This window comes from Octodon degus, unplaced genomic scaffold (genome assembly GCF_000260255.1).
Source record: "Octodon degus isolate 3935 unplaced genomic scaffold, OctDeg1.0 scaffold00033, whole genome shotgun sequence".
In the NCBI taxonomy this organism is placed as follows: domain Eukaryota; kingdom Metazoa; phylum Chordata; class Mammalia; order Rodentia; family Octodontidae; genus Octodon; species Octodon degus.
The window spans coordinates 5,464,520-5,491,198 of record NW_004524609.1 but is presented as its reverse complement, the minus strand read 5'-3'; the positions used below and the strand labels follow the sequence as shown (position 1 = coordinate 5,491,198).

Genomic DNA, 26,679 nt, shown 5'->3' with positions numbered 1-26,679 from the left:
CTGAATACTGTTCCTGTCTACGTAGTCTGAGACCCAGGGTGCAAAATCGTTCTCATCTCTTGCTGGACCTTGTGGCGCCGAAGGCCACCCAGGAAGGGGGTGCTGGGTGCTGAAGCTGCAGGAGATGTGACTGGGAAGGTGTGGAAGGAGACGCAGACTTCCCGCGATCCGGTCGCGCAGCCTGCGGCCCTCCCCACCACCACTGTTTTTAATGTACAGGAAGAAGAAAGTATGAAATCCTGCCTCTTCTAAAAGGTGTTTTGGTTTCACACAGTGCTGTAAAATAAGAATTCCGCTTCCAGTGAGGCGGAAGCTGGGGTGGCAGCTTATTTCTCACTGCAGGGCTGGTATCTGGCAGACTGGAGGGTATCTTCCACTGCCGGGGTCCCTCCTGTGCCCAGGTGTGACCGGGAAGGACTGGGGGAGGGGCTGTGCCTGCTGGGCACAGCTCAAGGTGGGGCGGTGGGGATAGAGCCGGCATGGGGAGAGTGTGCTGGGGAGAGTGTGCTGGGGAGCTCACCTCTGCGTTGTTGGCAACAGGATCTGTTTAATTTATGGCCTTCCTTGGGAAGGGGGCTGAGTCCGGGCCTTGCTGGGCACCCACCGGCGAGCCACATCCCGCCCTGATTTCTGTTCTTCACAGATAGAGATGTGGGCAGAGGGGTGAAGCCGGCACAGCCTGAGGAGGGCGGCTAGACACCCCAAGGCTGCACTCAAATTCCGTCGGCTGCACGTCCTGAGGACCCCTCTCTCCCCAGACACACTGTAAATGAGATTACATACATGTGGCGCGATTGCAAAATATCACGTGCATCATTTAATTTTTTTAAAAAACACAACAGCATGAAATACACATTGCCACCGGGCGTCCTGGAAACACGCCCGCGGGCTGGGAACGCGCGCATCGCGTGGCTCGTTCGGCGTCCTCCTCGCCGCTTGCTGAGGCAGCCTGCGGGTCCCTCGTGAGCGGTGAGCTGCGAGTCGTGGCCTCCTCCGTGTCCTGCACTGGCCCAAAACGTTCACCTTTCGTGGTCGTTGTGGGCTGGGGGAGGGCCGGAAGCTGCACAGCGCCAGATCCTGCGAATAGGGGGATGAGGACGGCCAGCCTCCATGAACCTGCCTTTCTGACGCACAGCATTCGGCAGCGCGTGCGCCACATTGTTTACTGTGTAATCAGGAAGACACGAGCGAAGCTTCCAGAACTACTTCAGAAAGTGGCACCAACATGGTGTAAGTGTGTTTGAAGTCGGGGGAGTACTGGGGAGAGAATGCAGTGTGTCTTGTGCTGTAATAGTTTTAAAAATTTAGACATTGACCGGAGTTTTTGGTCACCCCTTTCTACATAAGTAATATGCACATATAATATATAAAATACTTATATATGACTAGATTTTTTTTACTCAAAGCTATATATAATTTCCTGGATTATTACATTTATTACTTAATAAACCAGGAAGAGATTTCCATGTTGAGTAGACAGAGCTGCTTCACTTTTTATAGGCTGTCCTATTATATAGTGAACCCTAATTTATTGGCTAGCTCCTTCTGACACACTGGTCATGTAAGTTGTTGCTGTGTCTTGTGATTGGGTACTGTACAGCAAAGGTGTCCCGCTGTGTGTGTCTTGGCATGCTTTCATTGATAGATCAGGAGAGTGACTTCCTGCCTATTGGAATTATGGGGTGTTGGTGGCTACCCCCAAATAGAACCACACCAAGAGCAAAGCTCTCCTAGAGCTACATGACAGTACATGTGTCTTACAACCTTTCTACTCTCCTCCTCCCTCCTTCCCCTCCCCTGTCATCCCCCTCCCTCCTTTCCCTCCCCCTCCTTTCCTTCTCCCTCCCCCTCTCCTCTCCTCTCCTCTCCTCTCCTCTCCTCTCTGTTCCCTTTTCTTCTCCTCTCTTCTCTTATCATCTTTCTGTTTTATACTTCCACTGGTGGATTTTCCTTACTATGTTTGTTTTCTTTTCAGTAATTTCCACCACTCTGTTATTTCCTTCCTCTTGTTTTCTTTGAACTCCTTTCCATGTTCCTGCTATGAGTAGCTATTTCATGTTCAGCTCTTTTTTTTTCTGATACATACTTTTAGACAATAGTCTTCCATCATCCAACAATTTTCCTTTGTCCAAAAAGGTTCGATAAGTTATGTTTTTATCATTGTTTAGTGAAACAAATAAAGAGGAAAAACCTTAAAACTAGTCACAGAAGAAAAAGTACATTAGTCAAATATATGTATATGTTTGGTACAGGGAATTGAACTCAGGACCTTATGCTTGCCAGGCAGGCACTGTGTAACTGAGCTATATCCTTGGTCCTCCACATACATTTTAAATGTACAAGATGGTAATATAATTCATTTTTAGGCTCACGGTTTATTTATATTTACCTTCATAATTGTCCTTTCCATTACTCCTTTTTTCTTGTCCTACATTTCTGTGCCTTTCTTCGATGTCAGTCTGCTGATGACAAACTTCCTCAGTTTTTGTTTGTCTGAGAAAAGTATTGTTTTGCCTTCAGTAGGAGGGATATTTTGACTGGGTATGAAAGTCTGAGTGGACGGTCCTTTCAAGCACACTAAAAGTGTCCTAATTCTATGCTGTGATTTTCACCCTTCCTGTGCCTTGTGCTTCTTTTTCGTGTTAGTCCTGTCTTCTCAGCTATTTGATCACTTCTGATTGCATGCTAGACACTTGTATGGAAAGTTGTAGGAGCCTGCGGGGGTTACCCTTCCCAAGGCGCTCCTTTTGGACGAGGCCGCCTTCACCGTCCCAAATCCAGCTGGCTGCAGGAAGGACTTCAGTCCTGGCAGAGGCTCGCCTCTCTTCACCCACAGGACGGCAAGCCTCGCAGAGCCTTCGGCGACGCCAGCGACCCTCTGCGGTCGCCTGCCACAGATCGGCCACCGCTGACCTAGAACGGGAGCCTCCCCAGCCGGGCCACTCAGGCCCTTCACAGAAGCGTGGGCCACTAGCCAGATGCTGCCCTTTGCAGGCTCTGGGCGCCCCTTCTGCCCCCCCAGCACGACTCGTGTGCGCCTCGCCCCCCCGCACAGTTCGAGGTGGCACGCACTTCGCTTGAGCGGAAAAGCTGGACAAAAAGCCAAGCTCGTCTCAGGGCACTTCCTTTATCCTCAGTGTCTGGCCTCTAAAATCTTCTTTTTCCTTGATTGCTCTCCAACGTGGTCAGATAGACCTTTTTACGTTTTAGACGACCATTCTCATTATTCTCAGCAGGAAGATGATCTGATCTGATGATACACACTAGTTAATCATAGCCAGACTGGCTTTTTTTTTTTTTTTTTTTTTTTTTTCCATTTATATATTTGGTCCAGGGTCTCCCTGCACAGTTCGGACTTGTAGTGATCCTCGTGTTTTCAGCCTCTCCAGCCCTGGGATTACAGGTGTGTGCCACCACACCCAGACGCCTCACCAGCTCAGTTCTCACCAGGGGCAGGGCCGGCGGGCATGCGGGACTGGGGATCAAACCTCGGTCCTGTGCTTGCCAAAGCAAGCACTTATTCCACTGAGCTATCAGGCCAGCCCTAGAATGGCCTTTTAACAAGCTACTCAATCATAGCCACAAATGGCTTTTTAAAAATCTCATTGATAATTTTTTTTAGATTTTTTTAAAAAAAATTAAACTGTCTTCCTTGTTATAGTTGCATCATAAACATAAATACATGGTATTTCCTACACGTTTATCTCCATTTTTAAGGGATTGCCCTGGCTATTGTCAAATGTTTCCCCCTCTACATTAACCCAAGAGGCATGGGTTATCTTCTAAAGACAGCATGTTCACTGAATTGGTGGAGTGGGGGAGATGTGACATGTTTACGTCACTGTTTTCCTGTCTAAAAATGTAATAAAGTATCTTACTTATCAACCTTTTATTATGTTTTCCATGGTTTTGAGATTTTTTTTTTTTTTTTTTTTTTTTTCGGAACTGGGGATTGAACTCAGGCCCTTGTGCTTGCCAGGGAAGCACTTATTCCACTGAGCCATCTCCCTGGCCCTATTTTTCATCTTTTAAAAATATTTTCATTCGATTTTGTTTATGTAGCACTAGCGTGTGACTTCTGCTGACTGCTTTCCAGCTGATGTTGCCCAGGGCGCGGTCGGTAGGTTTACATCTTGCAGGGGTGATGACAAAGAAGCATCTGCGAAAGTTCCAAGTCTCTGGTTGTGTTAACTTCCTCTTCCTATAGCAAATACCTGAGCTAGTCGACTTATAAAGGAAAGGTTCATTTGGCTCATAGTCTTGAAGGTGTCGTTCTGTGATTGGTTGGTCCCCCTGCTGGGCCTGGGACTGCACAGCATGACAAGAGTACACTGGAGAACAAAATGTTCACTTCAGGGCCAAAAGCAAAAGAAGGAAGGAGAAGAGGGGGCTGGGGTCCTCAAATCCCCTTCAAGAGCATGTGTCTCACTGACCTACAGACTTTCTACTAGGACTCGCCTCTTTTTTTACATGAGTTTGGTACAGAGTCTCGCTACGCAGCTCAGACTTGTAGTGACCCTCCTGTTTCAGTCTCCTCAGCCTGGGATCACAGGCGTGCACCACCATGACCAGACTCGGTGGACAGCTCAGCACACCTGGGGGCAGGTCCAATGAGACATGTGAGGCTCATGGCATGTGCTGTGGGGATCACACCCCAGCCCCTGCGCTTGCCTAAGCAGGCGCTTAGTCTGCTGAGCTATCTTGCTGGTTCCCGGCACTCACATCTTAAAGGTACCCTCATAGCACCAGCCTGGAGGCCAAGCCTTTACCGCATGGACCTTTGGGGGACACCTAACATGAAAACTGTAGCACTGGTAGAAGATACTTATGCAGGAGAAGCCTCGGCACTTCCTGGAACGTTGTCATTAGCCTAGGAGTCTTAATCTAGCAAATCTGACTGCCGCAGCTAACAGCGATCAGAGCGGGGTCCGGTGCTGGGTTTCCAGCAGAGAGAAGGGAGGGCTCTTCTGCACCGAGGAAGGGTGACATCCTGCATCTGCGCCCTAGGACCATTGCTGTGCTCAGGATAGCAAGGGTAGGAACACCGTTGAGTCTTTCAGCCCTGGTATGCCCACTCTTTCCAGAATGCTGAAATGGCTCATTTCTTTAGAAATTCCATTTTCAGGAGTTCATCCTGAAAAAAAGACAGATGCCCACAGATATTTCACAGTAAATGTGTTCATTTATTGTTTGCAATAGGGAAATTTTTAGAAAAAAAAAATCTTAGCTCTTCCACAGAATAGAAATAGTTTTGATATGTGCAAATCAAAGAATACGTATTATAAAGCTACTAAAACTGCTGCAGAAAATATTGATGCTATTGAGTAAAATCATATCAAACTACACTCTGGTACATACTGTGTGGTCCCATTTTTTACATATACATCAGCTTACAAAGAGAAAGTCTGCAAAGGAAATATGCTTGTGATGCGATTACCACTCTGCTACTTGGTTAGTGATATGGATCAGATGGCTTTGCACTTGAGCACGGGCCATGGCCACGGCCCAAGAGAACCATCGTCGACGTGGATGCATTGTGAGGCTTTCTCTGGACCTTCAGCCAAGCCATGATTATCTGTCTTTCCAGCTGGACTTCTGCTGCCAAGAGCAGTGATCATTGCTGGTTCCCCCTGATGCCACTTGGTCCCTGTGGAGATGGGCCCATTACTTACCTCCTGACAAGTGAAGGGTGAGGAATTTTATAGACATAACCTCCACCCCAGGAGGCCTGGGACCCCATGTAACAGGGCTGTGCCAGAGCCCCGCAGCCTGAAGTCCCAGCAGGCGGGCGGGCTGGCTGTGGCTTTGCTCTTAGTCTTTGGGGCAGAGTGCTTGACATGCAGAGTGCATTTCTTGGATCTTGCCTTTGTCAAAGGACAGTGAATCCTCAGCCAGCGGGATTCAGACTCGCCAATGAGCACCAGCAATGTGGGAGAGATAGGCTAGTGGGACAAGCAGGGAAAAACAGGCCACGCATCAGCCCCCAGCCAGGGGGCTCATGGCTACACGGTGGGCGGCCGCGTCTCTATCCACAAAGGAATAAATGAGGAGAGCGGGTGGGTGGTGACACTCAGGTCTGCAGACTTGCCGTGATGCACTGCATTTGGGTGCTGGGCTCCTGCTGCGCTTGGCACCTCGTAAGCACTCTCTCTGTTAGCTGAGCTATATTTACTGTCGCTGGATGACACTACCCAGCAGGAAGACATCCCACATCATCATTCAGGTACATTACCTCTTCATATGAGAAAATGTGAAGTTCCTCCAGTTGATGGATATGGAGGTAAGAAGGGAGACAGGAGCTAGAGGCAGAAAGAAGAAAACTCAGCAGGAAGCAACTGCCGTGATGAGAAGAAGGCTGGGCAGGTGGCTGGAGAGGACAAAGGCCAGGCCATTCTTCCCCTGTGAGGGGCAAAGTCAGCTTATTAAATTCTGCTCCGCGTTTACCACTGTCTGGGTATCAAATTCTATTACTTCCTTGTTCCAGCATCGTGCCAAGAAGACAAGATGTAGCCCATCCTTCTTTGATTCCACTTTCATAAATCCATACAAGAAGCCCTAGGATGTTATCTCTGTTTCACAGATGAAGAGTCTAAGGCTCAGAGTAGAGGCATCACTTGTCCAGCACGGTCCATAGGAAGCCACCATCCCACCTCGGAGGTGTCCGGTCGCATGTGCCGGTCACTCCTTCATTAACTGTGAATCCCGTGGATCAGCCATGACCCTCAGGCCCTCTGTCTCAGTTACACGCTGTGCAAACTCACACCTTGGGTTTACAGCCTGTCTAAAGTGAGAAGATGCTAATTAAGTGAATACGAAGCTATTTTGGTAACTTCTGCTGTGTATCAAATCACCTCAAAAAATAATTCTACGCAGCAGTGATGGTTTTGTCTTGCCTGTAGCGTGGGGGATCGGGGATGCGGGCACCCTCAGCCGCGCGGCTCTTGCTGTTGCCCTCTCAGGCTGGTGCAGTGAGATTCTGACCGGGCTGCAGTCACCCAAAGGCCCGGCTGGTCGGCAGCACCCACCCAGGATGCCTCAGTCCGGTGTCTGGCAGTCACGACCACTGGCTTGAACCCAGCTGGCTGTCAGACATGGTGTTACTGAGCCTCTCTCTACAGCACTGGTCCCAACCAGGGCTGCTTGTGCCCCCTAAGGGACGTTTTTATCTGTCAAAAACTGGAGGTGCTATTTGCAATGGGTGGATAGAATCCAGGGATGCTGCTAAATATTCTGTAGCACAAATGCTGGTCCCCTACAACAAAGAGCCATCCAGAGCCCAATGCCAACAAGTAGGGCTGAGGTTGAGAAAGCCGTCTTCTTACATGAGTCCTCAGAAAATCAAGAGGAAGCTCTCACGCTCTCTCTCTGTCCCTCCCTCCCTCCCTCCCTCCTTCCCTCCTCACCCCCTGCTCTGGTGAGGGGGTGGGGTACTAAGGATTGAACTCAGGGATGCTTTATCATTGAGCTACATCCCCAGCCCTCTTTATTTTGAGATGTGGTCTAAGTTGTTCAGGCTGGCCTTGAACTTGCAGTCCTCTAGCCTCTTGAATACCTTGGGTTACAGTGTTGGCTGCTGCACTTGGCCACTGTCTGTCTAGGGAGCCATCCTCGGAAGGCCCCGGCATTGTTTCTGCAGACTTTATTGATCAATGGGATCACAAAGCTACCTAGACTCAAGGGGAAGAGATGTAGCCCTCACTTCTCAGTAGGAGAAATTTTGGAACATCTGTGAACCACCACAGAAGATAAAGAGAATGCCATCATGGGAGTAGGCAGGGCCAGGAAAGCACTGGGGATGTCCTTAGATCGCCAGCTAATCCTGCTGGGTGTCGCCCATGCTGCCACTGAGTCACTGAATCAGCTCACAGGAGCACCTTCTGCTGCTGGCTCTGAAGCCTGGTGAAGAACCCTTATTTCCCAAACCCTTCTTCATCAAAGAGCTACTGGGGTTTGTTCAGACTTGCAGGAAACAGATCAGGGTGTCTGCATGTGACTCTCCTTCCACCTTCTTTCTACTCTTGCCCAGTTAAGCTGCATTCCTCCTTCCTCTAGTCCTGAAGCTGGACCTCCACGAGCACCTGTAGCCTCTCCTGCCTCCTCTCAGCCCCGAAGCACCTCACTGCAAGTCCTTGGATTACTGACTTGGGCAGAGAGTGTACTATTACTGATGCAGTCTCCACATGACATTTCTCCCTAATTGCTAGTCACGCATGATAATTAGTTACTGTTAATTCCCGATAATTAACAAGCTAATACTCAGAGGTAATGGTCCTGGGTAATCATCTTTAAAAACTGAAAGCCGCTGAGCTCCTGAGCACATTTCCAAAGGGCGACCTTGCATTTTGATGTCTCCAGCCCAGAAATGAGCAGAAGCGCTGATTTTTTGTTTATGACAGCCATGACTGAAACTTGGCATCTCTAATCTTAAGCTTGGTCTTCTTCTCAGGCCCTGGAAATAATAGGTGTTCTTTTGGACCTTTGTTGAGCCTGGAGAAGTCTACAGCGGCTACCCCATATACGCTCTTAATACCTAGGAGCACCCATCGTCATTTTGGTTTATTCCTGCCCAGTCTAATTGTTCACACAGTTAGTCTTACGTTAAATGTGTGGTATTACAGGCAGATTTGTTTGCGGAACATTATAGGGTAAACGTATTTTTGTGTAGTGGCAGTTTATTTTTAAAAAGTCTGTCTCATCAGAAAAGCTCTGAATGTGGAAGAGCGATGGAAGTCGTGAGGTGGAGAAGGACCCATGCAGCAGCAGAGGCTGAGGCAAGCTGGCCCGCCTATGCGGAGCCGAGAGTCCATTCCTGACTAGAGCGTCTCTCAGGGTCCCCAGAAGCCCCCGGGTGGGTGAATGTGCACAGTCATGTAGGGGACACATGGCCAACAGCCGTTAAATAAGATACTAACAATGGTGCTGTTCGTAGACATGGAAAATACACATAATTTTCATTTTCTGTGTTATTTTCCATGCAATACAGACAAAAAGGTATTGGATAAGCATCCGTAATATTCACCTGTCAAGCCCTTCTCTCCCCCAGGAGCAAGTGGGTGACCTCAGGCACTCCATGGCCTTGGACTCCATTGCCTTACGTGAGGGGGGGGGAACTATTATTCCTGCCCCCTACGCGGTAGCTCTCTGCATCGGAACTGCTGAGTCAGGATGTACCAGCATGCAACTGGTACTAGAAGGTCTGACCCGTGCTATCCCACGGGAAGCCCCAAAGCATAAAGCCTTTATGGGACACGCAGCCACTTAGAAAGTTTTCCCAATACTGTGTCTTACATATTTCTGATTCCCTAAGTGACCTAGTTCATCCCCACACTCCTGAAGCCCACTTATTTTTCCAGTAAAGGATGGCATCCACCAGGCACAGACCTTACAGTCAGATCTAGTCTAAATCCACAGTCTGCCCCTCAACTATGATTGCCTGGAGGCTCCTTAGCATCTTCAAATTCTTGTTTCCCCGCCCATGAAATGGGGCTAATTCATGAATCATTACGAGGTCCTGGTGAGAGACGGTACATATGGGGCTTTGCACAGTGCCTGGTAGTTAGCTGGGACTGTCCGTAATATTATTTATTCATACATATGTAAATTATATTAACAGCATACATGTAGTTTACCAATGAGTAAGATTGTTATTTTCACCCCATGTGGAGTTTCACAAATCTGCCACAGACTCAAGGGTTGACTCTTGGGGTTTTCTGCAAGCTTGGGGGTCTGCTGTCGTAGAGCCAAACAGCGTCTTCGTTTAGATTTAGAGCCAATCCCCTCTCCACTTTCATCTCTCCAAATCACCAAGACATGAATCTTCCTCATCTCTCTGCCAAGCTTAACATGGAAATTGGCTGCACAGCCTCTGCCAGCCAACGGCTGCTGTATTTCAGGAGCTCGGATCTGTCGGCTCCCCAAGAAGGGGCTTAGCCCATCGTTGCCTTATTTAAGAACTTCTCCCAGCCCCACGCTTTAGATTTTCAAAGCACGGTCATCTCTCCCCTTGCATAATCCCCAGCAATGGCCAGAGCAGGTCTCCCCGCATGGTCCCCAAAGTGGGTCGTGCAGAATAGGATGCCGTTTTGTGTTGAAGGAATCTTGGATAATTCTGGAATAAACAAAAGCCAAACACTCTTTAATATAACATGCAGTGTGATTCTTCAGTGCTACCCAAGTTACTTTTTCTAACCAGAATCCCTTTTTGTCTTCTAGAATATTCCATAGAACTATTGCTCTACCTAGGACCCCCTTGGTTGTAGAATAACTCAGTGTTTCCTTTGTCCCTTCTTCCTTAAGCCGTGAAGGGTTACGCTACCTGCCTTGCAGAGGTGGCACGAACGTGCACGCGCCTCCAGTGAGCCAGCAGGGGGCTCTTCCTGTACATCCATCACTTCTCCCACAGCCAGGGGTTAGAGCACAGCTAGTGCTGTGGAGTCAGGGTAGCAACCCCACTTCTGGCACCAGTCTCTACCACTCTTCCTTCCTGTACGCAGCTCAGCTCCGTTGTCACGCATGGCTTCTGTCCTTGTCTAGCTGTCTCAGTATCTACCTGTGCCTCGAATCTTAGCTGAGATCTGACACCATCCCTTGGTAGGACCCCAGGGACATCAACAGGATCCTAAGTGATAGGTTTTTGGTGGCGCTGCAGCAGAAAACAGGCAGAAGGAGAAAGAGAAGGGGGCTTTGTTATCTTTGAGGACACAGAAAGAATCTGGGGAAAATAAGGGATTCTCTGGTTGGGAACAAAGCTTTTATGACCTTTTTGCCAGGGGTAGAGTCTGAGGGGGATGTTTGGGTATACCTGAGGAGCTGACTGGGGTCTTCCCTGAGGCAACAGGAAAGATGAAAGGAAATTGCACTCTGGGCTGAGTTGGAGAAAAAGTGGGGAGGTGGTCTTGGGAAGATAAGCTGTTGTTTTAAGGGCCTCAGCCATATTAGATGACCACCATAATAATTCAGCAATTTATACCCGGGCCAGAACCTATCATTAAGCTTGGCAGACCTCACCAAGGTGTTGTTCCTTTCTCCTATTTCAGAATCCCTGGGTTTACAATACTGAAGGGTGCTGGCAGTGAGGCTAGCTCAGTGACCCTCACTGTCTGCACGGCCCCAGGCCCACACTTTTCTGCAGATGGCTCAAGAGATGCCCCCTTTCCACCACCTGTTTGCTTCGCACAGTGCTTCTCAGAATTCAGCAGGCAGATGTAAAAAAAAAAAAAAAATTATAAAAAAGGGGCTGGAGAGATGGCTCAGTGGTCTAAAGCACCTACTTGGAACAAGCTCGGCAAAGCACAGGGACCGCGGTTCGATCCCCCAGCACCACATGCCAGCCAGCCGCGCCCCCTGGTGGGCTGAGCTGGCCACACACACACACACACAATAAATAAATGTAAAAAAAAAAAAATTATAGAATTCAGCAGGCAGACAGCTCGCCTGGATTATGTTAAAAATGTGGATTCTGATTTGTAAAATTGGAGAGGCCAGCGATTCTGCTGTTCTAACCAGCTAATACTGCTGGCCCACGGACCACACTTTGAACAGGAAAGATCAATCATTACCTTGAGTTTCATATCAGTATTTTTTTTTTCATATCAGTATTGCCTGGGAGCATTTTTTAAATACCATTGTTCTGGGCCAAGCATATAGCCAGTGGTAAAGAACCTACCTGGGAAGTGCAAGATCCTGGGTTCAATTTCTGATACCCCCCAAAATACCATTGTTCAGATCCTGGTGAAAACTGGCTGTACCCAAATCTCTCTGAAATTTGGAATTTATAGACTCTCCCGGAGACCCTAGATGGCAGCAGAAGGTCAGCACCCACTAACAGGGCTTGGGCTCTGGGGCTAGCATCCCCTGCCTGATTTTCCGACACTTCCCTGCTCCCAGAGCAGCACGTGGCCTGACAGGTGGCAGTGGACGAGCTCTTGGTTTCTCTCAGACTGGTTTACAGCTGACTTCTGCCAACGAGATGCTCTGTGCAGTCAGGACTGGGAGCGTTTCAACTTAGAGGAGGCCCACTGACCCCGGCGTGTAGCGTGGCTTCTTTGCTGGGTCAACCCAGTGCTGTTGGTGCTTAGTCGCATGAGTTACCGCTTCCCCCCAGAATCCTTCTCTGCGCCTCTGCTTCTTCCCAAGGTGGCTGCCACTGCCCTCCCTGGAGCCTGCTGCTGTCAGAGACACCGGAGCCTCAGCAGCCTTCTCCACAGCAGCTCTCACTTCCCTTCCTCCTGTCTGCTGCCTCTGCCGTGGCCCTCACTGGGCTGCATCCCTCCCCTTTGGCGTGTTTATTTCTGCTAGATGGCGAACTCTTCAAGGGCAAGGAAGGAATCACATTCACCTTTGTACTACCCATGTCTACCACCATGGGTTGCTGAATGAGTGAATGAATGAATGAATCATGAGTGAGTGAGTGAATGAATGAGTGAATGAATGAATGAGTGAATGAGTGAGTAAAATGAGTGAGTGAATGAGTGAGTAAATGAATGAGTGAGTGAGTAAATGAATAAGTGGTTGTACTCAACAAGGAGAAGTCAGAGAGGACAAGGGGGACCTTGCAGTGGCATGAAGAGAAAGCTGTGAATTCCTGAAGGACAGGGGAGAGGGTGGCCCCTCTGGTGCAGTGGCCCAGCATCCAGACTGTAGGGTCTCTGATCACCCATTGTGTTGGGAGGTGACTATTCCAGGACTCTCTGCTCAGCTTTCTCCGAGCCACCACCAGCTGCTCCTCTCATTGTTCCTCCAGAGCCTGCTCTGTGCTGCTGGCCACCCTTGAGAGTCCGGCAAGATGAGCGCCTGTGGAAGGAAGGCCCTGACCCTGCTGAGCAGCGTCTTTGCCGTCTGTGGCCTGGGCCTCCTGGGCATCGCCGTCAGCACTGACTACTGGCTCTACCTGGAGGAGGGTGTGGTCCTGCCCCAGAACCAGAGCGCCGAGGTCAGGATGTCCCTGCACTCAGGCCTCTGGCGGGTCTGCTTCCTGGCAGGTAAAGGCACCTGGGTTTGGGGTGGTGCTGCCTTCAGGAAAACCTGGCCAAGAGGATCTTCCCTGGGGCGAGATGCTGGAAGGGGACAGTTTTCCCAGGTGATTTTCACAAACACTAGGAACTGCTGGCTGAGGCGGAGGCCCAGAACCCCATTTCAAACTTGCTGTTATTCACAGCATCCCTTTGACAATTCTGGCTGACCTTCCCTGGGCTCTGCCTCTAGGGCTGCAGAAGAATCACCTGATATGGGCTTCAAACCTTTATGTGCCTCGTCCTGGAGGTGCGGGTCCCCCGTGGTCCTTCCAACAACACTGAGAGGTAGACTTGTTATTTCTGCTTTACAGACAAGGAAGCAAAGGCCCAGCAGGGTAGGGAATGCACCTTAATTCAACTTCACTTGAACCCACTTTAGTTTGCAGAATGGGCAACGCTTCACAATCTCTCTGATCCACTGTCCATGAAATGACACAGAGAAAACCCAAAGGCTGGCCCTGCCACCCTGTTCTGATCCTGCCTCTGTAGGCCTCTGTCAGCTTCCCTGGGAGCCTGGAGCTTCATGCCCCAAGAGCTCTTCCCCTCCTCCCTTTATCTTGGCCCCTCATAAGCCCACACACAGAGAGCACCTGGGTGCACAGCCAGGAGTCTGGCCATAAGGCTGGCTGGCCAGGACAGCCACAGCGGAGTCACTGGGCTCTCCCTGGCAGTGCGCTGTAACCTACATGTATGTGGGAGGAGGCAGGTTTGTGCCTCACAGCTTAATGGCAGGGTTTTAGGGCATGGGTGGTGGCTGGGTGAAACAGCATGGGGACAGAGCACCCAGCTTGTCCTTAGCTTCTACTGCTCCAGACTGTGTGGCCTTGGCTTCTGCCTACCCAAGAACCTGAAGTCACCAGGATCTGGTTTGACAAAGCTTCAGAGCTTTGGCCAAAGACATCCGCATGTACCTAAGTACATGTACCTAAATCAGCCATCATAGGTCCCCTCTGCCCGGAAGAAATGAGGTGGCACTAGATGTCCCCTCAGTGTGGAGTTGTAGCGCTAGCCTCTTCCCATGTGACTCTCGGAGCCTGGATCCCCCCTCTTCAGAGGACGTATAAGGACATGTTCTCCACTCATGCTGTGGGCCACCAGTGGAAAGGACCTGATGTGGGTATTCTCTGTGTCATTTCATGAGAGAAACGGTTTTGTATCCAGACTAGGTACAAAGACACTGTGCATCAAAGTCCTAGAAGCTCTGGAAATTCCACTGGAGCATACTAACCTCCAATCCATATTCAAGAAGCGCCTAGCAATGTGTATCACTCTTGTCTCCCCAGGTGAGGAACGAGGACGCTGCTTCACCATAGAATATGTGATGCCCATGAACTCCCAGCTAACATCTGAGTCCACAGTCAACGTTCTAAGTAGGTCTCTTCAAAGTTCTGACGTGGGCCACTGGCTAGACAGAGAGGAACAGGCCAAGGGGAAGAACCAGGGTGACTGGCTTATTTTCAAGAGCTAGTGCCTAGCTGGGCACCGAGGTACACCCCTCTAATCCCAGTTCTTAGGAGACTGAGGGAGGAGGATCACTGCAAATTTGAGGCCAGCCTGGGCTACACAGTGAGCTGAAGACCAGCCTGAACTACATAGCAAGACCCTGTTTCAAAACAGAGCTAACGCCCCAGCCTCAGCTGGCTGTGCAGGCCTGGGTCACTAGAGCTTGCTCTTCCAAGTAATTTCCTAGGGGAGAAAATGAGTTGCCAGAGTCTCAGAGTCATGACTCCAGCAAGTGAGAAATGTGTTTAGGCCCAAGGAATTGAGCCAACCTCTCTGCAAGGCAACAAGGCCGTCTTCACGACCCTGACTTCACCAGCGGTGGTTCTGACCCGAGTGAACCTGTAATGCAGTCCTGATACAAGTCCTTGGTACACGCAGAAGTTGGTTCCAGAACCCACTGCAGACGCAAAAGTCAAGGAATGCCCAAGTCCCTTATATAAATAGCATCATGTTTGCAATACCCTCCCTGTACTTCATATCATCTGCAGGAGTTGCATTTCTGAGTGCAGTGTATGTAAATGGTTGTTACGCTGTATTGTTTAGGGTCTGGTGACTGGAAAGAAAGTCTGTACATATTCAGGTTAGCTGCATCCCTTGTAAGTGTCACTACAGAGTGCACAGCAGCAGCAGCCCAGCAGGAATAACAGACACTCCTGTCACGTGGACAAAGACCAGACATGGTGTGCACATGCGTGGATGTTGCTGAGGCCTGACCCCAGGACATTCACCCGCAGAGCAACCTCCCTAACTTTTTAAAATTTTGAGACAGGGTCTTGCTAAGTCACTAAATTGCCCCACCCGGGCTGAGCTTGCAATCTTCTGGCCTCAGCCTTCCAAACATGTGTGCACCACCCTGCCTGGGCCAGAAAAAGTCTATGTTATGCAACAGAACTGATTCGCATGTGATTACAAATTGAAGAAGCCAGTCAGTGTTCTCGGTGCCGCTCAAGCAGCCCCTCGCCCACGGAAGTGAGGAGTCCTGGGGAGAGAGAGCAAGCCAGATGTGGTGGCCAGGCCTCTCACAGCTGCAGACCTGAGGAAAGCAGAGTACCTGAGGAAAGTGATGCCACCTGAAGGAGAAGGCGGGCCCAGAATACGCTGACAGCGGGGCATCAGGCCTTCCAGCCCTGCCTCAGGAGCAAACACTCCACCCTGCCCACTCTGAGAGCTCCCCAGGCCCCTGTGGGGCACAGGCCCTGGGAACGCACGTGGGGGGAGGACTGAGGGCTTAGTCAGCACCGCCACGCACTGCCCGGGATGCCGACCAGCAAGTAGGGCCTCTGGAACTGACAGGTTGGTCCTTTGTCCCCTTCCTTAGAAATGATTCGCTCAGCCACGCCGTTCCCTCTGGTCAGCCTCTTCTTCATGTTCATTGGGTTTATTCTGAGCAACATAGGACACATCCGTCCCCACAGGACAATACTGGCCTTTGTTTCCGGCATCTTCTTTATCCTCTCGGGTAAGTTGTCTTGTTTGCTTTCCGTGCATGTTAGACTGTTGATATTTAACTCCTGGACAGCTCTGCTTTAGGAAATCTTGGTCGTGGCTGTGGGTCAGTCCCTGGCAAAGCAAGTCAAGTCGATGACCTGAGCAAAATCGAGTTACAGCTAGAGGGGAATTCGGATACCCCAGACCCACCCATGACCTCCCAGAAGAGCTGGAGAGCTGGTGCACATCTGCCCTGGCTGGTTTTCTCCAGGCATGGGAGCTGAGGACTCTCAGGCCACACAACACCCACTCTCTCCCTGGCTCCCAGAAGTGACAAGCATACCTATCATTGAGGGAACTGTGTCCTCATACTTTGTCATGAACAAGAAATCCAGTCTGCCTTTGAGCAATAATCCCTTGGGCCCCAGCCTTCGACTACCTTCAGGAGACTGTCTCCCCACTCATGTACCAGGTCCCAATAGTCTGGGCCTACAAAGCCTCTGTGGCATGAAACTATCTCTCTGGACTGGCCCTGGGATGTCCTTTATTCACCAAATCACTGTATCCACCAAGCTCTATTCTGGGCACTGGCATTACTACCTACAAGGCCAGGCCAAGGGCTGCTCAGGGAAGAGGACCAGAAAGTGAGCTGAGGGTGAGGAGGGAGTAGGCAAGAAGTGAGGCTAGAGTGGAAGGAAAGGGGATTCTGGAGGGCTAGAGGGTGGGACACGGGGGCAGGGAAGTGCAGAGCATCTTCTGGTGGACACGGAGAGAAGTGTACTGAGAGGTGACACAGGGAAGGAACCTGATTTGGGCATCTTACTGATTTGGGCATTTTGACCAAGAAGTATGATGATCAGGTTGGACATTAGAACATGTGCTCTCAAGAATGGAGGAAGGAAGGGACCAAGGAAGGAGGTGGGAGACCCAAGAAGAGAGACTGTCCCCAGAGCACAGAAAAGAGGTGATGGTGGCCCACGCCAGGATGATGCCGCAGAATAAGCGGAGGAGGGGGGATTAAGGGCTGTTTGGGAGGAAAACTCAGTGGGACCAGGGCTGGGCTTTCCAAGGGGAAACTGTGGGTAAAGGCCAGTTTCTTGCTTGGGCACTGAGGAAAGGCAGGATCCCCAGCGATGTGCAGGAGAAGGAGCAGGTTTGGGCAAAGATCATGAGCTTAGTGTGGGATGTGCTGGATATGAGGTGTCCATGTGACATCTGGAACATTTATAGAAGGCCACAAGAGGTGAGGGCCTGGGCCTCATGGAGCACTAGGACCAAAGACAAGAGACTTGGGGGATGTCAGCCTAAGAACAGGAGCATATACCATGGGTGTGGGTGTGAATGCTCACAGGGAAGGTGTGGGGAGAAAAGACAAAGGAATGATGACCTGTGTGTTTCAGAAGACCTTTTCTTTTGAATATTTTGAGTTGAAGAAAAGAATGACTCTCGGGGCATGTATTTTGATTGTCCTGGATGGGTTGATTGAAGACAGGAGACTTGAAGGAAAGACGATACACGAGTGGCTTGAAGGATGGATGGATGGATGGATGGGTGGATGGATGGATGGACAAATGGATGGATGGACAAATGGATGGATGGATGGATGGATGGGTGGATGGATGGATGGATGGATAAATGGATGAATGTATGGATCGATAAGTGTATGAATGGATGGATGGATAAATGGATGGATAGATAGGTGGATTAATAAATGGATGGATGGATGGATGGATGGATGAACAAACAGATAGATGGATGGATGGATGCATGGATGGATGTATGGATGGATGGACTGAAAGAAAAGAAAAACAACTCTTGGGCATCAGTCATTCTGGTTACCACCCAGCTCCCAGGTTCCTTTGGGATCTTCTTCCCAACGTTTTCTTGACAACATAGCTTGGAAGCCAGGGGGCAATACAGTTCAGCCTGGGGTCTGACAATACAGTTCAGACCCCAGGCCAGCCAGAGAGAAAGAGAACGCACAGGGCTCATGTTCAGTCAGATTACCTGATGCCCAAGGAACTATTTATTTTTCTTTCCTTCCATTTAGTCACTTATCCACCCACCCATTCTGTCTTCTATCTCGCCATCCACTTTCCAACCTACTTGCCAGCCCACTGCCATCCATCCTACCAGCCTTTCAGCCATCAACCTAACAACACCCGCAATGCCATCAACCCAACTTCCACATGATCACGAAATCACATGAGAAGTACTTAAGACCCAGCTTAAGCTCTTTATCTTTCCTTGAGTGAACATCACAATAGCCCAAGCTTTGAGATTTCAGCAGTGGGCTAGAGGCTTGAATATCTAGGACTGGGCTGGGGATACAGTTCCCCAGCTTAGCACAGCACCTGCCTAGCAAATGCAAGGTTCTCAGTTTGATGTCCACTACAAAAAAAAAAATCTAGGATTGAGCGAGGCCACTTGAAATTGCTTTAGTGATAGCAGTAGGAAGAGGCATTTGGGGACAGCAGTGATGCAAGTGTGAGTTAAGTACCAAGGAAGATTGAATCTCAACTATTTTCCTTTAACAGTTATCTTCTGAGCTGCCCCAATTTCATAGAACAATAGGGATGAAATTAAACTTGAACAGCTCAACACAGAGTAATTAATTATGCCTTGATTCAATTACAGTTGCTAATTGATGGGACTGATGCCTGAGGCAGTCGCTTGCATGTTGACAGAGTTTTGGGTCCTAATGGCCTCCTGGTCAAATGCTGGCTGGGATCTGGTCACACTCGCTACACTTATCCTGCACAGACCCCAGCCCAGACCGGTTGGCACACACGGATGTGTACCGCCCACCCCTGGAGACAGGGACCGGATGTCCTGAGTATGCTGCTGAGGGAGCTGTTTTATTCCTGATTGGTCAAAGCACTTGCTACCTTAGTGGCTCACTCCCTGGGTTCACACTAATGCCACCTGGGGAACTTTGAAGACAATACAGTTCAGACCCCAGGCCAGCCAGAGAGAAAGCGAACGCACAGGGCTGATGCTCAGGCAGGCCCATCAGACAAGTGTGGGCCACTGGGCAAGAACCGCCAAGCCTGGCCCTTGGCGGCTGGGCAGGGAGCTTTCTGACCTGCAGCTGTATGCTACAGAGAAGGCGCTGGTCTAGACAGCAGCCTGAGGAGGCTCCTGCTTGCTCTTTCTCAAACTCCAAGAGGAACGCATTGCCACCCGAGGCTGATGGCTGTCTGGATTGGTGCCACATCAGCAAAGCTGGGAGCCTCAGTGCCAGGCTGGACTGAGATGCCCTCCTCTCCCTGTCCTCCCCAGGCCTCTCGCTCGTTGTGGGCCTGGTGCTCTACATCTCCAGCATCAACGATGAGATGCTCAACAGGACCAAAGATGCAGAGACCTACTTCAATTACAAATACGGGTGGTCGTTTGCCTTTGCTGCCATCTCCTTTCTTTTGACAGAGGTAACCTGCCCCACTGCCTGGGCCACTGCGGGCAGGGTGGAGGTGGGAACTGCCGATCGGGCCAGGGAAAGGAAGGTAACCCTCAGCATCCTGGACCATCCCACATCCCTTCTCCTTCCCAGCGTGGGCCACGCTCTGGCCTTTCCAGGTCTCCCTCACCTGGGCCATCTCCAGGCCCACTCCTGTCCCCATATCCAGCAGCCACCCCACCCAATGCAGTGTCCCCCTTGGCTGTGCACCATGCAGACCCCGGCCAGGCCCCAGCAGTGACAGCGCTTCTGCCTCCTTCTCGCCACAGAGTGCTGGAGTGATGTCGGTGTACCTGTTCATGAAGAGGTACACGGCCGAGGACATGTACAGGCCCCATCCCGGCTTCTACCGCCCGCGTCTGAGCAACTGCTCCGATTACTCTGGTCAGTTCCTGCACCCGGATGCCTGGATCCGGGGCCGCAGCCCCTCTGACATATCCAGCGATGCTTCTTTGCAGATGAGCAGCAACTACCCAGCCTTGCTCAAGTGCCCCGACTATGACCAGATGTCTTCTTCTCCCTGCTGAGCTCTCCCGACACCCAGCTGGGACTGAGGACAGCCGAGAATCCCTTCCCTTCCCCCCTGCCAGGCCCTGAGCCCCAGGCCGCCTCCTGCTTAGCCACGGTTACTTGACCTTGTTCTCTCCCTGTTTTTCCTGGAGCAGCTCTAGGGCACATCCCATTGGACCCTAGAGCCAAGCAGTGTACTGATTGGCCCAGAACATGGGTAAAGACCCACCTCTGCAGTGCCAATCACAGCAGTGGCTCAGGGAAGCCAGCACCTCCGGAGGGGACTGTGTTCCGGTTGATCATTGTTTCCGAACTCCCATCTTGACAGCCGCAGCCAAGGCCACCTCTGAGATGCCAAGTTCCTGACACAGATGCAGCCAGCCTCGGTGTCTGCCAAGTGGCCCACGTGTTCGTGATCTGGGCTGTGAGGAACGATAGTGACTCTGATAAGGAGGTCTGCATGGCCCAGAAAGATCCTTTGCCTGTTCCGGTCCCTCATCTCCTTCTGCGAGGGGCATCTGGCCGTGCACCTCTATTCCCAGGGTGCGACCCTCTCCTCCTTCCAGCCCTCCACAGCTCGCAGTCTCTGGACCTGGGGGCTGGGGTGGGGGCTGGGGCAGCACTAAGTCACAAAGAGGTGTTAATGGCTAAAGATGTCTTAATACACACGGCCCTTGATGACCTCTTTAACGGGGCCTTCACTGCCTTAACCCGAAGAAGTGACTCTGGCAAGGAGACTCTGAGAACCTGGCTGGTCTGAGTTCATGCTGTGCCCAGCCCTGGGAGAATGGCCCCCGCAACACAAGGGCCACATTTCCCATCCAAGGTCCTAACCTAATCGCAAAGACAGGGGTCTCTGCCAGCTAAGCAGAAAGTAGCTTTCACAGGGGCTGCATGGGATTTGGAGCCAAACTGGGTGGCACCTGGTGCATCTTGAGCCTAAACAAGCTAGACTCAGAGTGACCCAGCTGCCGCCCCCCCAGGGTGCTATGACCTTTTGGGGGCTGCCAATTTAGTCCTAACAGAGGGGAGCATCTACTCCTCTTTGGGTGACACGGAACAAGTGAGACGCCATCAGAAGATGTAAGTGTGGTGTCTGTCTTCCTGGTGGGAAGCTGAGCCAGGAGGTTGGCAGCCCCTTCCATGAAGCCCCTGGACAGAAACCAGCAGAGGGAGAAACCACAGCCAGCAGGACAGCTCGGTTCTCCCACTGTTGGCTTGGCTTGCAGTGCTGATTTTGAGGTTTTGAGCAGCAAGACCGTGCCGTACTGTTTGCTGTATATTTTTCCACATCCACTTTTCATTTGCTGTCTTTATGACACTGTGGGGTCCTGCGTTCACAAAGCCATGGTGGGCAACTCTGGGGCTCCCGCAAGAGCAGTAGCATAGAGGAGCCCCACCAGCTGGTGCCTCCTAAGGGCTCTGGGTGGCTGCACTCGGCTGCTGCCATCTATGCACACTCTGCGGCTCCAACCACAGGAATTCACGTCTCACAGCCCCGGAGGCCAGAAGTCCACAATCAAGGTATCTCCTGGCCTCTGCGCAGGGCTTGCTTGCTGGTGGCCACCTTGTTGCTGTGTCTCCACACTGTCCTCATGCCCCTTACACCTGAGGTCTCTATACATCTGAATCTTCTTGTATAAGGATCCCAATGAGTGTAAAATCCCAGACCTCTGGGAGGCTGACACAGGAAGATTGCAAGTTCAAGCCCAGCCTGGGCAACTTAGTGACCTAGCAAAGGTCCTGGGTCCAGCCCCTAGCACAGAACAAAGAGGCAGGATGGGGAGCCAATAAAATTGGATTAGGACCCATCCTGACTTGGTAGAGGATGAGTTTTAATTTAATCATTTCTTTTCTTTCTTTCTTTTTCTTTTTTCTTTTCTTTTCTTTTTTTCTTTCTTTTTCTTTCTTTTTTGTGGCCTGCTCAGCCTGCCCTGAGGGTGGGACTGGCATGGCATGTGGCACCAGGAACTGAACAGTGGTCCCTATGGTTGCCTAAGGTGGCCTAAGCAGGTGCTTTAGACCGCTGAGCTGCCTTACCAGCCCCAATTTAATCATTTCTTCAACAGCCCTGTTTCCAAATACTGGCATTGGCTGAGGTTCTGGAGATCAGGGATTCAGTGACCAAATCCAAGGGGTGGCACAGTTCATCACAGAACAGGCCATTGTGTCAAACCTGGGTGATTCCATTTGTCTCCCACTATGGTACAGGGGATTAAAAAGAGAAGCTGGATTTTGTCCCAGGTCAGCCACTAACTCCCCACGGACCCTTGGGCAACCTTTCTACTCTAGGGACTCAATGAAAATGACCTCCAACCCAGTCTCTTCATAACCACCCAGGCCCGTAATGATTCAGTTCAGCTTGCCTCATATGCAAGGTTTTGGCCCTTGCTTGTAAGCCATGAGCGACCACCATGCCGCAGCCCCCTACTCCATGGGCACCCTTGCAGTGACTGTTCCCCTCTAGGCTCCTGTTCACAGAGTGACACCTAAGCCACCATGTCCCCCAGGGCAGGGCACAGTCAGCAGGCTTGGAGATGGTTGGGTAGCATTTCCAAGCTGGACAATCACTTAGATGTGCTAGACTCCGATTATTGTCAATGTGATTCACGCCAAGACACGCATTCTCTAAAGCACTCTCTCTCTCTGTCACTGCTGGGCTTGTCTTTGTGCATATGAAAAAATAGAATCCTCTTCTACATACAAATCGACGTGGACTGTGACATCATAGGTGGGCTTTGCCCAGCCTGGACGCTGAGCCACCAGTGAGGGAGCTGTCCCTGGGAGTGTGCATGTCATATTTCTCAGAGAGAGGGACAAGTCTTGAGTCTCGTTCTTCTTTCAAGGCAGAATGGTGAGTGTGTCAATAACCATTGCTGTTGCCTTTCTGTTTTTAGTTTAGTCTCAGGTCCAAAGCCTACCTGTAGCCGCTCTACAATAAAAAAAAAAAAAAAATTGTGCCAAACATCTGTGCATAAACTCAATTCAGAAATCATAGAGGAAGGCTTTCTCTTCCTCAGTGTCTCAGTTACTCTTCTCTCATTGCTGGGACAAATACCCTGACACTCAAAATGAAGGAAGGAAAGGTTTATTCAGTTCACAGTTACTGGAGGGTTCAGTCCCTACTCAGCTGGCTCCAGGGCAGAGTGGCACACGGCAGAGTGCGGCAGCCCATCGCGGAGGCAGCAAAGAGCAGAGAGCAAAGGGGAGCGGCAGCAGCTCCCACACCGACAATAATTACAAACTCCAGAAACCACCCCATGACTGCATGAGGTTTGGGGTGTCAATCAGACCCAAACCTTAACACTCAGTATAATTTCTTTCTTTCTTTCTTTTTTTTGTGGAACCAGGGATTGAACTCAGGTCCTTTTGCTTTCCAGGCAAGTGCTTATTCCACTGAGCTATCTCTCCAGCCCCTCTCAGTGCAATGTCTATTCTTTTATTTCCTTAAGCACTGGGGAGGAAACTTGGGTAGAGTTTTCTTTTCCACCTTCAAAACAACGACAGGTTAATAAACCAAAGTGTCCCAAATTAGGGAATAAAACGCCCCCAAGAGAAAGCAGGTCTGGCCTTGGGTCACTGTCCTCTGAGACTCGCCATCCTCCTCCTTGTCCCCTATGTGAGTCAGTCATGATTCCCCCACCGTGGTACCATCAGATTAGGGACACAACAGACTTTAGAGGGAAGAATTGAGGGCCAGTCTACGCGTGCTGCAGGCTCATTGGATACATCCTCAGAGGACCATGCGTGGGGAAGCCCCTCATCCCAGGATGTAGGAGGGCAAGGCTCCAGGGCCACCAGCACAGGCCCACCATCCCCTAAGGGTAGTGGTGTGAGCTGTAGCCAGGCCAGCGGCCCAGCAGCACCCCAACATGTGGCTGCCAGATGGGCAGAGCACTGGATGGAATTGGGCGGGTGCCTTCCGTGCCCTCCAGGGGCCGCTTCTCTCGGAAGAGGCGCTGGGCCTTGTTCCCACTGAGCTAAATAAGGTCTCCGGATTCTCACATCCATGTCCCTGCAGACTGCACCCTCCCCAGCTGGCCTCAGCCTTCCCCTGGGTAAGAGCCAGGATGCCCGGGGCCCCTCTCTGGAGCTAAGCTTCTCTGCCCAGGGGACCCGCCCTTGGGAACTTTCCCTGCTGGCTCCAGGAAAGCTGTGGCTCTGTCAAAGCCCTGAGTGTCCAGCAGGTGCTGCTCCAGGCTCTGTGTCACCACTGGCCCCATGTCCTCTGTTCTTCCACTCTTACAGTGAGGGCCCTAGAAGAAGTCATGTCCAAGCTCTGTCCCAACTCCAAAGGATGTAAAACCCACAAAGATCAAGCAGTGTGCCCCCAGCCCCTGCTCCCCACTAGCGACACCCAGATGACACTCCAAAGAGAGTGGTGTTAGCAGGGATTTCAGTATGGGGACAAAGGCAGAGAAGAACAGAATCACGCACACTAGAGTGCAGATGACAGGCAATGCCTGAAGGGAAAGGGGTGAGAGAGAAGCAGAATTCACTGCCCTGCTCCTGGCCCAGCCCCTGCCCCGTGGGCAGCTCTACAGGCTGAGGCCCCGGGTCGGCCAGTTCCAAGGCTCCAGACCAAGAGGTACTGCTTTTTTTTTTTTTTTTTTTTTTTTTTTTCTGTATTTTAGGGAAGGAACTACAGGGTGTTTAGAGTTTCACTACTAGATGGGACTCATAGTGATTTTCCTGTTTACAGCCTCCCAAGAGCTGGGATTACAGGCATGTGTCACCACACCCAGTCTCAATTGCCATCTCAGCATGCCCCAAGGGTGGGGCCAGTACAGCAGGCCCAGGGATCGAACCCCTGGCCCCTGAACCTGCTTGCAGGTGCTTTAATCCGCTGATCTGTTTGGCTGGCCCCGGTACTGCTCTCATGCTAAACAGTGGGCAAAAAAGATGCTTACCAGCTGAAAGCCACCCAAGGTGTCTGTATGTTCAAACCTGCACTGCCCCAGGCGCTCACTCTGGGCAAACTAGAGGCCTTTGGAGCCTCCGTGTCTCCGTCCGCACTTGACCTTAGCCAAGGCTACACGTGACCTTAGCCGAAAGGCTCTCCACCCACAGGGCTGCATGTGGACTCGCAGGGTACCTGGCGGAGACTTAGGGTTGTTTGTGGCTGCAGTCTCCATCACTGAGAGCCCACTCGGCCAGCTTGTCCCACGTCCTGGCCTGCTCTCAGACCCTGCCTCCTGTTCCTGGCCGTGAGGGGCTTTCCTTCCCATGCGACTTTCTTGCTTTCTGCCTGCCAGCAGGAGGAGCGGTTCCGGCAGCACATGGGGAAGGCTGAGTGACTGTGGTGCTCCCAGCTAGGAGATTCTCATGAGCTTCTTGCTTGGGGCCTGCGGACCTGACAGCCTGGGTCTCTAACCAGCTTCCAGGTGACCTCAGAACTATCCTAGGCTCCAGGCTCCAGACATGTCATCCCAGACCCTGAATGTCTTAAAAGTCTCCAGATGGTTTTAATGTGAAGCCAGCGCTGGAAAACACTGGCCAAGATCTACCAGGATTTATCAGTAAAGTGAAGGAGAAACCATCTTTCCTTGAGTCTGGTTGGGGAGTATTGGCTTTGCGAAACAAAGAAAAAAATACAGGACAGGAAGGGTAAAACAGGGCCGGGTGCATCTGAGGGGAGCCTGAGGGCCCCATTGCATCTGCTCTTGACAGCCCACAGGCTCCACCTCTTCTACACAGGCTGCGCCCACACTACCCCCCAAGCCAGCACTCACAGGGATGCCACAGCAGCCTGCCACGGGGAGCCAGCAGCCCCCACCCTTGGTCGGGGCCAGGATGGAGCCCAGTCCTGAGAACAGGACCAGTGGATCCCCAGAAATGGCCTTGGCATCTCAGGGTTTGCACTACACAGTCCAGGGCCAGTCTTCATGGCTGGCCTTTGAATAATTCATTCTGCATTAAGCACGCATAAGAAAAGCAGGGCTTGTGGGCTCTGGAGGCTTCTGAGCAGGTGAAGGAGAACCAGGCGAAAGAGCCAGGTAGGATCATGTTCACAGCAGGCTGACCTCGGGTCCATTTGTGTTTAAAATCCACACACACACACCTCTGTCCTCATTTCAGATACTGTACAATCCGTGAAAGGACGCTATGAAGATAGTTGGTTGAAAAGCCAAATATTCTATAAAAAGTCTCCTCAGACTAAGATTTTTATTAATAAAGTGATGAAGAGGCTAAACTAAACAAGCCCATAAGAGGCTTCAGGCAAGTAGCGCACATGACAGCCATAGAATGTCCAGCGCCCTAAGTGACCTGTGGCTGAACGGTGTCCTACGGGGTCACTCACAGGCTAAGTGCTCACCCACCAATGTGTTCGCCGTCTTGGATACAGACAGTCTCTTGCGTCAGCTAGGAATCCACCCCCCATAGCAGGGTGCCACCAGCCGTCATCATCAAAACCCTGGCCAGAGTTCTTGGTACATAGCAGGAGTTTTGCCAGCACTGTCTCATTAACCCTCACCCCGTGCCTAGAAATTAAAGTCCTGGGACCTAGAGAGGCTGGGGGCTTTGCGCACAAGCCCCAAGCTCGGAATATTTGCAGTGCTCTGCGAGTTCATTCCAAGCGCATCCCCGAGAGCTTCGCAGCTGCAGCCGTCAATGCCCAGTTTGGCAAATGCACTTCTTCCATAGTCATAGAAATAGTCCAAAGAGAGAATGGGAAACAAAAGTCTGAGAAATCAAAAAGAGCCGTGATGTCTAGTCCCCTCCACATGTGGATCCCAAATCCTCCTCTCCCTTCCTGAGCAGACTCAA

The 26,679-nt window shown here is 51.0% G+C and overlaps 1 protein-coding gene and 1 long non-coding RNA gene across 2 annotated transcripts; one reads left to right on the top strand and one right to left on the bottom strand.

Moving 5' to 3' along the window:
- Window positions 1–7,710: 7,710 nt before the first annotated feature.
- LOC111816498 lies at window positions 7,711–16,072 on the bottom strand. Its single transcript, XR_002820879.1, has 3 exons — window positions 15,766–16,072; window positions 14,242–14,418; window positions 7,711–10,642 (listed from the first exon to the last, which is right to left on the bottom strand). It is a non-coding gene; the product is annotated as an uncharacterized LOC111816498 (long non-coding RNA).
- On the top strand, window positions 12,782–20,071 carry Cacng5 (calcium voltage-gated channel auxiliary subunit gamma 5). Its single transcript, XM_004630038.1, has 5 exons — window positions 12,782–12,980; window positions 14,297–14,383; window positions 15,835–15,975; window positions 19,227–19,372; window positions 19,671–20,071. Exons 1-5 carry the CDS (start codon window positions 12,785–12,787, stop codon window positions 19,926–19,928), a joined length of 828 nt encoding a protein of 275 aa, XP_004630095.1. The 5' UTR covers window positions 12,782–12,784; the 3' UTR covers window positions 19,929–20,071.
- The last annotated feature ends 6,608 nt before the right edge of the window (window positions 20,072–26,679 follow it).

Bases quoted from the DNA above. Each gene is read 5' to 3' on its own strand.
- Cacng5 (XM_004630038.1), top strand. From the start codon at position 12,785: ATGAGCGCCTGTGGAAGGAAGGCCCTGACCCTGCTGAGCAGCGTCTTT. The intron at 12,981-14,296 runs GTAAAGGCACCT...TTGTCTCCCCAG, and splicing joins GCGGGTCTGCTTCCTGGCAG to GTGAGGAACGAGGACGCTGC. The intron at 15,976-19,226 runs GTAAGTTGTCTT...TGTCCTCCCCAG, and splicing joins CATCTTCTTTATCCTCTCGG to GCCTCTCGCTCGTTGTGGGC.